The 14,487-nt window shown below is 39.5% G+C and overlaps 1 protein-coding gene across 2 annotated transcripts in view; it reads right to left on the reverse strand.

Moving 5' to 3' along the window:
• Positions 1–14,487, reverse strand: part of cntfr (ciliary neurotrophic factor receptor) — a 182,168-nt gene that overhangs the window by 75,716 nt on the left and 91,965 nt on the right. For both annotated transcript variants that reach the window (XM_027140971.2, XM_027140972.2), the window contains one exon: positions 10,059–10,292. In XM_027140971.2, the coding sequence (XP_026996772.1) occupies positions 10,059–10,292 (234 nt within the window). The remainder of the gene's footprint in view (positions 1–10,058; positions 10,293–14,487) is intronic.

The raw sequence follows: 14,487 nt of genomic DNA on the forward strand, positions 1-14,487 counted from the left end.
ATTTTCTGTTTTTTGTGTACATTGGGCGCTGAACGAAAAGCCAGTGAGAAACCGGGATGCCATTGTTATTTTAGTTAAGCCTTTCGCCTATTATTTTCTTAGATTATCTGTGATGAGCCACCGACCCGAGACGTAGGAGATTGCTGGGGGTGTGAATATGTTTTCCTCCGCTTGAAAGAGGTGATAAAACTAATCTGAACTCGGCCGCACCTGCTGGTAACGTTTTAGAAAGTGCCATTGCCGCTTCGGTAATTGAATTATTTATCATGTAATCCAGCTGTTCTGTGCGTTCACTGGCAGGGTGGAAATATTTCAAGGTTTTTGTAGCAAACTGAGCTCATGACAGGAATGCAGAAGCTTTCTGAACAAACGGTGGTATTTAGGAGTCGTGAAGCTTTTTATAATGAGGAATAAAATGAGCCAGAATGTGCTGTAATAGACGAATAATCAACACACAGGTGGCGTTACGGTGTGAAGTCGATTCTTTTCCAATTCCAGCATCCCAAAGTGTTTATGCTCCTTTAACATGAGCAAATTGCTAATGAATACAGTTTTTATTCATTACTCAATAATATGTCATACATTTTACTGGAGGATCAGTGGCTTCCCGCTTCTGGGGTTGAGGGTTCGATTATAAACTCTGCTCGGTGTGTATGGAGTTTACTTGTTCCCCTTGAGCTTCGGGGGTTTCCTACGGGCGCTCAGGTTTCCTCCCCAGTGACCTTTGTGTGTGTGTGTGTGTGTGTGTGTGTGTGTGTGTGTGTGTGTGTGTGTGTGTGTGTGTGTGTGTGTGTGTGTGTGTGTGTGTGTGAGAGAGAGAGAGAGAGAGAGAGAGAGAGAGAGAGAGAGAGGGAGTTTGGAGAGATGGCACCTAGTCCAGGGATAGATACCAGATGACCCTGTTTAGGATAAACTGTACAGAAAATGGATAGATAGACCATGGATAGATGGATGGATATATGAACCATGTTCTAGCAGTTATAAATGGTCATTCTTTCACCAGCCTTTCTTTTGTTCTCTATTTTTAGAACCTCAAATCTCTCCACCCTGACAATGTCAGAAGATATCCACCTCTTCCTTTAACTAAACACTGGAGACCAAAAACGTTAAAGATCTCCTTCACGATTTGTACCAATTTCACGATATCAAGAATTACTGTACGCTGTTTATATATCGAAGCTACGTCGCTACTGTTAAAAAAGTAAACCGACACCGGATCGATCAGAAATAAGCATCAGACAGTGCTGTATCTCATCACACTAGAGCGGCACAAACCCTTAAGAGCAACGTGGTATAGAAAGCAGGACCTACACGTTGCCTTTCATGTTGTTTCTAGTCAGGTGTCTTTTTTTTTTGTTGTTGCTTTTTTTTTTTTTTGCAAAGACCTGACTCTGCTGTCAGCCCACAGAGATTTACACAGAAGTGCCTCAGCGCTTTGGTAGGATTAATTAAAAAGACAAGCAGTGGCAGTAAGCCACAGTCTTAAAGAGTACATCAGAGCAGCACAGTGGTAGCTGAATAAAAAAAAATATATATATCAGCACTTCAGATGCAGTGCTGAATGTGAAATCAGAGCTTTTTTCAGAGCTGGTACTAACAGCCATCTGGGGTGATCCCATCACAAGTGGACAGCATTAAGTACAGCTGTGATCACTAAAACCATGTGCAGATGTGGTCAGCGATGCTTACAGTCATATGTCTAGTCTGAATGCTAATGCGTTCTGATGCATAACTAACAAGCAGAGTAAAAACATGTGAAAGTCGTGTTGGAGATATAAATACTTCAAAACTAAAATGAATTAACCTTCAAGCGGACAATCGGTGTATAAATTATTCTGCGATTTGGGTGGGATTCCTGAGAGAAACTTTTTTTGTGTTAAAAAAAAATGACAATATTTAGTATTTGAATTTAATGAACATTAACAATTTATTCATTAATTCTGTTCAGGAGCTGAAAACTTTGAGTAGCATTTAAAGTTTCAGCTTTATTTTTATTCTTATTTTTCACCTACAAGTAATCCATCATATTTCGACTTGCCTTCACATACATGGGATTTGATGTATTCTATTTTAGTTTAATCTCCTCATACACAGCATCTCAGATTTGACTATAAATTCCCTCAGAGTATAATACGGTAGTGTCCTCTAAAGTGCTCAGTGAACCAACTATATTTTGGGATCCAACCACAGACAAAATAGATCCTAAAGGAAAGGAAACAACTGAAAATAACATATAACGATGACGAATACGGCGCATAACTACGTGCCTCTGCTGAGAAGACTGACGGACCGCCAAGTCGACGTTAACGTGTTAGTCTGGTCGGTGATCGGTATTTTACACCTCTGGAAGTTAACAGTCACTGAAAACTGTTATGAAATATCTAAACTCTGTTTTGCACACTTTTCTGCTGTTTTGCACAAACTGTCCAACACTTCAGCCATTTTTGCTCGTATTGCACATACTATACAATGTTTCAGTCATTTGCTGTTTTTTTGCACAATTCTATATATTGTCCCAAGCACCTGCTGCTAAGAAACTGTGTTCATTCTAATGTTACTGCATGGAATATTGTTTGAACATTCAGTATTCACATACAGTGTTTACATACAGTATTTACTGTACATACAGTGTTTACACTGGTCGGTCGGCGCTGTCTCTGTTTACTGTTTATTGTCTTTTGTGTATTGTATTTTTTGTACTTTTTGTATTGTCTTGTAACTTTTTGTCTACACTGTATTGTCCTGCACTGTCTTGTTTGTCTTGTCCTGCACTGTCTTGTTTGTCTTGTCCTGCACTGTTTGCACCAGTTTGCACAGTTGCACTTTATGTGGCTAAGACTACTTACATGTCCTTAGCCCTGTCTTTGTTTTACAGTATGTAGCACCTTGATCCTAGAGAAACGTTGTCTCATTTCACTGTGTACTGCAACACCTATATATGGTTGAAATGACAATAAAAGCTTCTTGACTTGACTTGACTTGACTTGAAACTCTATCCTCAACTTGTGACATTTATTCTGACATCATCAAAATCTCCCTGAGGTTCATTTCCTGATACTGTTGATGCTGTAAAACATTAGACATGTTCAGCTAAGAGACTAACAACAAACTTGGCCCCTTCCCTAAGGCCAGTGATGGATGTGTGTGTGAGTGTGTGCGTGTGTGTGTGTGTGTGTACAGTATATGTGTGTGTACAAGTGTGTCTGTGTGGGCTGTGCGTCTTTTGAAGTTAAACCTCCCCAGATCAACAGGCCTTCTTCACGCTTTCATTGAGCCGAGCATATGAACCCTTGCATCTACCAGGCGCATGCTGGAGTGTGGAAATGAAGAATAAAGAGAAAAGAAAAAAAAAAAAATAAGCACCGACCACTCAGACTTCTAATCAAGCCTAGAGCAATAGGCGCGTGTTATTCCGTAATAAAACCGGCTCATCCCTGAGAACTTGCTATTGTATTTTGTTCTGATTTGCTTCTTTTCATCTACCCAAAGTACTTACATGTGGGATCTACAAAATCCCGATTTCAACATTTTCTGCTTCTTTCCTTTTATACTGGTATTACAACTCATAGGGTTCTTCTGAATCTTTTGTGCTTAATATTTTACACGAGATTAAGCAGCCAATCAGAATGCAGCTGTTAATCTGAGGCGGCTCAATGCGATGGCACACGACGAGGAAGTTACGTAATGCGTATCGTTAAATCCGAGCTACCGTTTCATGGCCGGCTTCTACTACAGAAACTTTCTGGTGGTCTGAATGAATGCGCATGTTGGACTGGTTTTAAGACAGGAGCTAAGGTTTTTTTTTTCCCTGAGTCTTAGAGTCTTCCCTGCAGCAGTGACTATGACGATGGTACAGAGAGAGTGATGATATAATCCCAAAGAGACTGAACCATGGACTTGTGAAAGTACTGTTACAGAGCTAATGAATGTAGCGCATGAGGAAAAAATCGCATGGGTTTCAGCGACTGTTATGTTTTCTATAAATGAATCAGCTCAGCTTTTGTTATGTACAGACACACACACACACACACACACACACACACACACACACACACACACACACACACACACACACACACACACACACACACTTGTCTGCATTACTGTACCAGAGACTAACTACAGGACAAGAAATGTTACAGTATGTCAAGAGAACTTCTCAGGTTCTGCTCTGATTAGCTGGATAAGATGTTTGAGTGCTGATTAGAAGGTTGTGAGTTTGAAGCCCAGGGCCACCAAATGCCACTGCTGGGCTCTGAAGCAAGGTCCTTAACCCTCAACTGCTCAGATGTACAGTATGAAGGACATAAATGTAAATCACTTTGGATAAAAGGTGTCTGCCACATGACAGAAATATAAAGGCATCACATTCAGTTCCTTTAACTATATCATTTATAGCCGAAATCTAGTCATTAACATTAATAAACATTACATTCCAATTCAGTTCAATTCCAATTCAAATTTTATTTGTATAGCTCTTTGGACAACAAACATTGTCTCAAAGCAGCTTTAAAGAACATAACAAATATAGCTCAAAAATGTATTATACAAAGATTAATATTATACAAATGTTTAAGATTAATATTATATTTATATTTAAACGTGTTTGTATTTATCCCCAATGAACAAGCCTGAGGTGACTGAGGTGACTGTGGTGAGGAAAAACTCCCTTAGATGGAAGAGGAAGAAACCTTGAGAGGAACCAGACTCCAAAGTGTACCTCATCCTCATTTGGGTGACACTTTAGGGTGTGATTATAAACTGTTATAAACACCGGAGAGTGTTATTATGAATAATATCCTTTCTACGGTCAGATACAGTCTGACAATTGTAAAATGATGGCATTGTTTAGTTGCTTAGTTTTGATGCTTGTGCCTATTATTTGTAATCAAGGAGGTTTTCGAGTCTCTACCTTCACATATTTTAATTCATCTGATGCAGCGTTTGCTCAAATGTCAATTCTAATCTCAATGAACAAAAATCAATACTTGAATATTAAATTGTGATAGAGCTGTTGTGTCAGTTGTATCTGCTACCCAGACCAACACCACCCCCACCCCCACCACCAGTCAGTTGATTCCCTCCCAGACCACCACCACCATCAACATCATCATCATCATCATCATCATCATCATCTATTTAAGAATAACAAAACTAATATGCCACTGTGGAAAAACAAGAATACGCCCAGAGAAATGAACCACAGAAATGTAAATTACTTATCGATCTCCTGCTCGTACAGTGTAACATCTATCTTAAAAATGGAGATGAGTTTGACATGAACGATATTCATTTTGATTAGGACATTACGAGTTTGTTTGAATTTGCAGATGCACTGCCTGGCTGCTTTTACAGATATACAGCTCCAGCTCTTCCCCTCTGTTTCACCCCATTCCCCGTCTCTCGCTCTTCATGAGAACTTTTACCCAGGACAGATGGGACAGCAAAAAATGCTGGATTAGAGAGGAAATCCTGTAGGAACTAGCTTGTAAATTAAAGCTGAAGATCAGCATCTCCTTTTCCCTAAGGATTAGACAAAGCAGCAGAACCCCATAAATGTGCAGCTGAAAAATGACACCGGTGTCGTATCTCTATATTTCTCTCTCTATCTCGATCCCAGTAGGTAAAAAAAGCTCCAAAAAACCATCCAGCATTGAAGAAAGGCGTTTCCATTGCTCCACATCCAGGGTGAAATTTACAGCCGTCATTGAAAAGGTTGCCAAATCCATCAAACGCACTACATTTTATTAGCCTACACTGAGCAATTAAATCATCTGTCTGCTGACACAGCGCTGCATATGACTTTATATCATCACTATAAAAGGCAAAAAACAGACAGGATAGAAGAGCTGTATGCTCTTTTGCCTTTACACATACACCGATTTAAGTACTAGACACACCATTTCATTTGGCTGTCTTAAATAATTATCCGGTACCCAAGGGCAAAGCAAACACTCGCAATGAAAGCCATAAAAACAAACTAGAGAAGGACTAATAAGAACAAAATCTGGCCCCCGTCTCACAGGATGGCTTTCGTCCGCTTTTATCTTTTCTTAGTGTATTCTCTTTCCATCCAGAAATGATATAATTAGCGTCTGCTACATTGGCTGACCCGTTCTCCAGAATCCCAGTGGATCTGAACAGTAAACAAAATATCAATCATGTTCAACAAAGCTGTCCGTGTTGCGAGCCTGGCCTTAATTAAATACGCACTATAGTGCATCTCTCTAAGAAATACTACACAACCCATATCTCGGGTATATTACAAAAACAAACAAACAAACAAACAAATAAATCCTCCATTACTTTTGGAAACTCACCCACAGGGCAATTTGTACATGTATTTGTTGTTTTGTGCGGATTTTAGAGATTAGGATAAAAGAACGCCACTTTTGGTTTTGCTGTCATAGCCAGTAATTTGGAGAGTAGGTCACGAGATCGGTCATGCTGTTTGAAATGAACCTTTGGGAAAATGGGAATGCTTGATGGTGGAAAAACATGCTGAGTTTTTTTTTTGTAGGTTTTCAAAAATATCAGGCTGAAGAGATCTTTATATTTGACATCGGTGGCTCATTAGTGGAGTGATTACAGAAGACATCTGGCTCCTAAGTGTAGACCACAGATGATCGCAATAATTATAAAGGTTAATTATATCATTGCTTCATTTATGTTCTTTGAGAAGACACACACTTGGTTAAAAAAACTGACTGGATATGATTATTTGTTCTTGCTAAAGCAGCAACAGTAATAACATTTTCATCGTTTGTGACATTTACAAGCAAAGCACTGGTGAGCTCAGCATGTGTCCCGTCTTGTCAAACTCTGCGGAGGAACCAAACACCAACACACACTGTCAAAGACAACAACATAAGCAGCTTCCTCAGGCTCTAACCACAGCACAGAGTCACACCAGATACCTCATCTTGGTGGATAACAGCTTTCTCCTCTTAATGGCTTTTTTTTTCCATGGCAAAGCGAAGATGAGAAGCAAAAGCAAACAGGATGCTGTTTGTCTTTGCGTCTCGAGACGGGAAATTTACAACAGTAAACTTTGCATTTGTTTTTTTTCCTTTTTATGGTCTTTCTGGTCCAAAGTCCATTCCACTGTGTGTTATTGTAAGGTTGTTGTGAAAGGACAGCTGAGTAACGAAATGGCAATTCAGCCTGGAAATTTTATTTCTTTTTAAACCTGTGCTTAATGGTAGAATTTGAGAAAAGCGGCTGAAGTAAGGGAGACCAGGGACCGTTGTAACAGGGGACGGTTGTAACACCTTGCATTCCTCCAATCAGAAACAACATAGAGCGAGGACACTCACTGCACATGCTCAGTTAGTTTCCCTCCATTTTTTTGCCATAAAGGGAGCCACATTTGTATCTTCCTGATGGAGTTATCTATAAAAAAAAATACTTTTCTTTTTTGGATGCTGTTATAGGATCAAAAGTCTTTGAATTCAAACAAGTATTATTAGAATCACTATTTTTTTTTTAACTAAAAATATAAATGGCTAACAAGTGTCAAACTAGCAGTCAAGCTAGCTCACTTGAGATGACATGCGTTACAACCGTCCCTGTACACTGGGACGGTTGTAACAGTGGAGAAACTGTGTTAAAATCAATTTTTTCAACCTGTACATATTTCATAAAACCACTTAAATACATTGTTTCAGCAGTTGACAGATTGAAGTTTGAAATATAACAAAATGGTTATTCCAATAAAAATGTTTTTTGATGTATTGCTAAAAATTGCCCCTGGTCTCCCCTACAGCAGGCAGGACATTGCGGTTCGAAATTTGTATACTGTCTAACTTGCAGGAAGAGTAATCTCTGAATGTTTAACTACTAAACACCAAAGAGTTCTAAGACGTCACTTTAAGTAAATGCCGCTTGTCCGAGAAGCAAATGAAGCTGCTAGATGAAGACTCATCAGCTGGAGGTCTGTCTCCACAAAAATTACATCAATGAGTAGTAGTCAAAAGTCAAAAGGAACATGAAGCATCAGTCCGACATATACACTTATGTTTTAAATTTATACTAATCACTAATGTTATGTTTTTTTTGGTTTTGTTTTGTTTTTTAAAATTTTGTCTAAATTAAGATTCTAACCAAGAATTCATTCATTCATTCATTCATTCATTCATTCATTCATTTTCTACCACTTATCCGAACTTCTCAGGTCACGGGGAGCCTGTGCCTAGCTCAGGCGTCATCGGGCATCGAGGCAGGATACACCCTGGATGAAGTAACAACACATCGCAGGGCACACACATACTCTCATTCACTCACACACTCACACACTACAGACAATTTTCCAGAGATGCCAATCAACCTACCATGCATGTCTTTGGACCGGGGGAGGAAACCGGAGTACCCGGAGGAAACCCCCGAGGCACGGGGAGAACATGCAAACTCCACACACACAAGGCGGAGGCGGGACCAAGAGTCCATTTATAGTTGAAAATCTTTCTAGAATTTTCTCTCAAGGTCCATTACAGCACAAGTCCAAACACGTCACAGTCGCTAAAAAGTTACATACGCAATAATGAAAACCATCGCTGCCTATCATCTCTGATTTTAATCTTAGACATGGTAATTATAAGGGCACAAATCTGGGTTCTGTATACCAAGCCTCTAAAGTGGAGCCTGATTTAAAGAGATGGAACGGAAAACTTTTGGAAACATGGGAATTCTCCAGGCCAGATAGAGCTTGTTTTTTCCCTCGAATCTAAGGATTGATTTTTAGTGACAGTCCTGGAAGTTAACACGCATACCAAGGAGCCTTTATATGAATGATACCAAGGCAATGGATTAATTTTTTTTCCTCTAGCACTCAAGTATGAATACGTAGCTGTACCAGAACCAGACCTTTAGAAAACAGAGAACATTACAAATGGCTGCCTTTTGTTGAGATTTGACAGTGATTGTTAAATGGAGAAGCCAAAGTCAACTAACAAGGAAGGCAAGATTAGAGAAAATGAATCCGAGCTAGTACGTACCAATAAAAGTAGATAAAGAGCAAGAAAGTGATTATTTTAGATGCCAAGGCCCATGCTGAGCCTATTAATCTCATGTTTTCTGTGATATTACATTCGGGGATTTTCAAAAGCCTGTAAAGACATACACAGCTGAGAAAGCTCATTCTTCTCTGCACAATCATAAGCAGGCTTGTCTCATTTTGGTTTTCCAATTTCTGTAATTTAATTAGTAAATTTAATTGCTGTCAGAGAGCATTATGGGTAGCATCTTGTCACCATTATTGATTAAAGCGCTAAGCACCATGCGGCCATTCATGCTAATTTGCTCCCAGTTGTTCAGGACTGAAAAGAAATTCCTTGGAAAAAAAATACCCCTGCTCCTAGAGCCACCTGTGTTCATGATGTTTGCGAGTGTTAAGCCTTAACTGACCTGGGGTTAAATGGTCTTTTAGGCCAAATGAGATAGCAGTCCATTACACTGTGTACACATTCCAAGAAGAATCACGTATGCGTTTGCAGTCTGGGATGGAGACGGCTATTGCTCATCATTCAGGATTGGTGAAAAGGGTTGTAGGAACCTCCTGCCTTATCCAATGGCCTGCCAATGACCCCGTTCAGCACAGCGGCATTTTTTTTAACAGCAACATCTGGAAGGGGCTTAATGTCCAAGATGACACCACACCCCATAACCACTTAGAGAAGACCCAAACACAGCCCATGAATCAAGTAGAGAAGGCTGGGGAGGATGGAGGGGGGGCAGAGGACAGAGGAAGGGATGATGGATGATGATGTTTATGATTATTAATAAAAGACCTTGCTTGAAAGATGGGGTTTGAAAGAAGTTCACGTCTTTATAGCACAAGCTGGTAAAAGCTGTAAGCAATGATGGGCTTGTTTAGGGAATAAAGAGTTTCAGTAAACAGTGCATGGGGTCAAACTATCAGGAAGGAGTCGGGGAAACAGGCAGAGTGAAGAATGGCAAAGAATGAGAGATGGACGAGGAAGAGCAAAGAAAATTCTAAATAAAAAAGAACTCACGAGAAAGTGAAGGACGGAAAGAGAGCAGAAAACAACGATTAAACTCACGTCCGATGCGAAGCGTGATCTGGTCTCGCCTTTGGCCATCAGGATTCTGGAAACAGCTGTAAAGGCCGTTGTTACTCATGTCCACCTCCAGGAGGATAAGTCGTGGCCCTTCCTCCCTCCGCTTGGCCTTCACATCTGTCCCGTTCACCTTCCACGTCACTGAGGCGTCATTGTCCAGAGAGCCACACTGCATTGTCACATTGCTGTCGATCCTCCCATACTGAATCCTGCCTCCTGAGTGAAAGAGCAGAACATAATATGTGTTAAGAAGTAACATGTCATGCATCCATCCAATGTCAGCAGGTCAAATATATCAAGTCAGACTAACACACCTGACCGTTTGCAACAAGTATTCTGTATGAGGCTGTATGAGGACAAATAGTCTTTTCCTTTGTGTGAAAATTATCAGTAAAGAATGAAGTTCTCATATTTCTCGATATCTTATAATCTGTCTGAATACCTCATTTGTTTCAGAGTCAAGAACGCGATAGAATATTCATTACTCTGTTTACCTCCAAAAAGAGCCATGGGTGCAATGTGATTTCCCAAAAGTCTACGAATCGCATTTCTCCTTATGTTCAAGAAGAAACTTTGATCAACATACGAATGGATTTTTTACATCTTGCTTTTAGAAAGAAATTATATTAAAAAAAAGTAGCATTTTTTAGTAAGTAGCAAATTTCTTTAGCACGGTCACTGTTATCCTACACTGTACTCTGGATAAACCACAGATTAGAATTTGACACAGTCTGTGATGGCTTAAAAAACGAAAAGGATGAAAAAAATGTGCTGCTTTAAATCCAAGACTCAAATAATTGTAAATAATTATTGTAAATAATTGTAAAAAAATCTTATATAATAAAATCTAATAAAAAATAAAAATATGATTAAAAATATATTATAAACATAAAATTATATAATTAAAAATATTTAAATAAAATCATTTTAAAAAATGCTAGTGTTAAATAACCTACACATAAATGTTCAAGATTTCTGTTTAAATAATTTGGAAAAATACTGTACAGATATTCTGCATACCAAAACAGCTTCATAAAAACATTATAATATTAATGACTAAAAATCATCCTGCCTGGATCTTGGGACTGATTCATTTTTTTGATTCATACTCAAACAGTTTGTGTATTTATACCTTATGTGTTTTGCTGTTTGTCTGCAACGTCTTATCATGCGTTCATCCCTTTAACTCTGGCATGTTTTATGTTGTTACTGTGTGAACCTATTATATCTGCTATTGTTTTTTTTGTACTTAATTCATTTTAGGAACTCAAATGTTAAGTTGTCAAGCTTTCGGTGCTGATATTGTGCATGTAATCGCTTATGGTCTGTACAGTATGTGCCGTGCCTCGTACCCATAGTTCATGTCGATGGCTCTTGTGTTCACCCTTTGTTTGTTTTGTTCATACTTTCCACTATAAATGACCTGCACTTGCATCCGCCTCCTCCACCGACGCCTGGCAATCATACGGCGTATGCATATGTCGACTATCCTAATTATCAGCTACTACCTTAGTGTACTTTTTTGTACAATATGTTACAAGTGCAAAAATAAATGTTTAAAGAAATCCAAACCTTTAAGGACTGTATCCCTAATGTAATCCCTCGCAAGATTGCTTAGATATATTCCTTTGCTTTATTTATTTACTTACTTACTTACTTACTTGTTTATTTATTTATTTATTTATTTATTTATTTGACTATTTATGGTTTTATGTTGGTGTGTGGGGACTAAAAAGCAACCATTATTCCACGTCGGTACTAGAAACCCTGGGCTTCTATCTGTATCTATCCGCCATGTTGTTAGATCTCCAAGTCCCCAAAGTTTAAATTACAGCTGAAAACTTTGTGTTTCTTTCCACTTCTCTTTTAAAGGAGCAGCCTCGATAGTTGAGACTGAACACCTTATAAAGTCTACAGTGGAATCTCTCTAGCACGTTCTTCGTGAACACATTTCATGCGTTTTATCTAATGCAAATCCACTCATACGCGACAACAGCTCTAATCTAACACATGACCGAATTGCCCCTTATTAAACGTAGGACATTCCAGATATGCAACACAGATGGCGGCTCATACAAAATCACCCATTGGATAAAAAGATGCTCTCCGAAGCCAAGGTGTTGATTTAATATGTACGCCCTCAAAACTGAACTCTCAGAGAAACACAGAGGACTAAAACAAGCCAGTGAATAGCTTCTTTTCAAAACACGCTCAGCATTGGAGTCATTGCTTTGCCCTCTGGCCTGTTCTCTTTGAGGGTTCTCATTAAGAGATAGTCTCCTTTTTCTCCTGTTTGCCAGGCAGCTTTTGGCAGCCAGCACAATTGAAAGTGCAAATAAATGCATTTTTTTCTGCTCTGCTTATCTTATCCTGAACAGGCAGTAATAGGGCACTTAATCGCTTGCCCCTCAGTATGATAAAACAAAGCCTGGATGCATTAAATCATATCTGCTGCTATTTGATGGTCTGGAATGCTTAATCCACATTATGCAGTTTATAAAGGTGCATCTGTCACAGGATTATCTGATGCCAGGGTGTTTTTTTTTTCTGCACATATCGTCACAATGATATGCCATTTCCAACCTGCTGCCAAACCACATCATGTGTTTGTCACTTGAATAATGTATATTGTCTTGAAACACCCTTCTACAGGCTAAACAATCCACCGTAGACATCCTCCGAGATTAGCCAGTCCACACTAATGTGCTACGAGTGCAACACATAGCTTCAAGGACAATCATGGAGAACCGTTTCAATAAGAGAAAGAAAAACAAAACGCAATTGAGATGCAAAGCGGCGGCAAAATTGACACTTCACGTTGCAGACGTAAACTGGCAATGGAGCTTAGTAGAGGCTCAGGGGAGAAATGAGATAGAGGCCGCTCCACACCCACGTGGAGGATATCTGACTTTTTTTATGAGGCAGAGATGTGCAGGCCGGGCTGGGAAGCTGTGCAGGGGATTTGCTCCACAGCTGGAACTCTTGTCTAGATGAGAAACAGCTGTGTCTGTGTTGGAAAACATGCAGCCAAAAAACAAAGCAGCTAAGTGGCCATACAAATGGGGCACCGCTAGCCAGAAGCCACCTCTATAAATGAAAACCTGGTTGATCGGGTTAATCGCTGATAATGAGCTTTCGTTTCCTTAAAATGAAAATTCAGCACCTGGAGATAATAGGAAATAGTCATATTTAACATCAAGGGAAAACCTTGGGGGTGGAGTTTAATAGAGAAATAAATCTAAAACAAATAAATACTCGTTTATTCATCCACGCTACGCACCAAGTCGTGATGCATCAGCGAGTGCAAGGTGGGCCCGAAACCCTGAATAGAACGGTCGATTAGAGTAAATAATACAAAACAAATAGATTTGCTTGGCCCACAATCAGGCTAAGAAAGCATTTTGCAGATCTGCACCATTCGTAGTGAAGATCCTATAATGATTCTACACACAATAGTGGTATCTACAAGCTTATAGATGCTCTAAGCTGACAGTCAGGCTTAAGGAGACTTGTCCTTCTTCGCATAAATTTACCAACAAATAAATGTCACACGATGCTACAGGCTGAGGAAAAGTCAGCCGGATTAAAAAACATCAGAATAATACAGCACAGATCAGACGTTTCTGTCCTACGCCTGTAGCACTGGTGGCTTAACTGCTACAGCTAGGGAATGTAGGCTTGGCCACACCAACCATTTATTTTCATGCTCTCAACTGTGAGGGGGGAGTCCTTTGCTAAATCTTAGCCCCTGGTGCTGTTCTAAACTCTTTCTATCCCTTGCAGACCTCCCATGATACACCACATACAGTAGATCTTAGGGATGGGATCATTCTTTGGACTTCTTATTTCATCCTGCTTGTCTCAGCAAAATAGCTAAAAGAGAGTGTGCTTATCAGATATACCTCATTAGAGCTCCCTGGGGTAACTAACGAGTATTAGAGAGACATGTGACTCAGTTACGCGTTATGCTTTACCTAAAACGTTTAACAGGAACAGGTACGATGCCGCGACAACCATCTGCAGGGAGCATAGCAAAATGTCAGTTTCCTCTTAGGCCATTTAGTTCACACATTTTCCCAAAGCATGGACTTATATGGATCTGTAGGGATGGCATCTTTCTGCAGTTTGGAGTCAAGTGCCTTAATTACTGTATGCTAGCAAAGTCCACCTTGACCTCTGAAGTCAAAGGTCATAACCAAACTTTTTCATTTTACTGCTTATGTTATTCTGCAGTGATTTAAAATAATAAAATTCATTTCCTTCTCACTGATTTTTGATAATCCTCGGTCACGCTCGGTCGCTCATTATTTTCAACGGAAACTTGAACGCCATGGAAGAGGATATGAAATGGGTTGCATGCAAATTCAACCGTGTCTGCTAATGAAAGAAAGCGTGAGGCCACACAGCAAGG

This window comes from Tachysurus fulvidraco, chromosome 20 (genome assembly GCF_022655615.1).
Source record: "Tachysurus fulvidraco isolate hzauxx_2018 chromosome 20, HZAU_PFXX_2.0, whole genome shotgun sequence".
Taxonomy (NCBI): domain Eukaryota; kingdom Metazoa; phylum Chordata; class Actinopteri; order Siluriformes; family Bagridae; genus Tachysurus; species Tachysurus fulvidraco.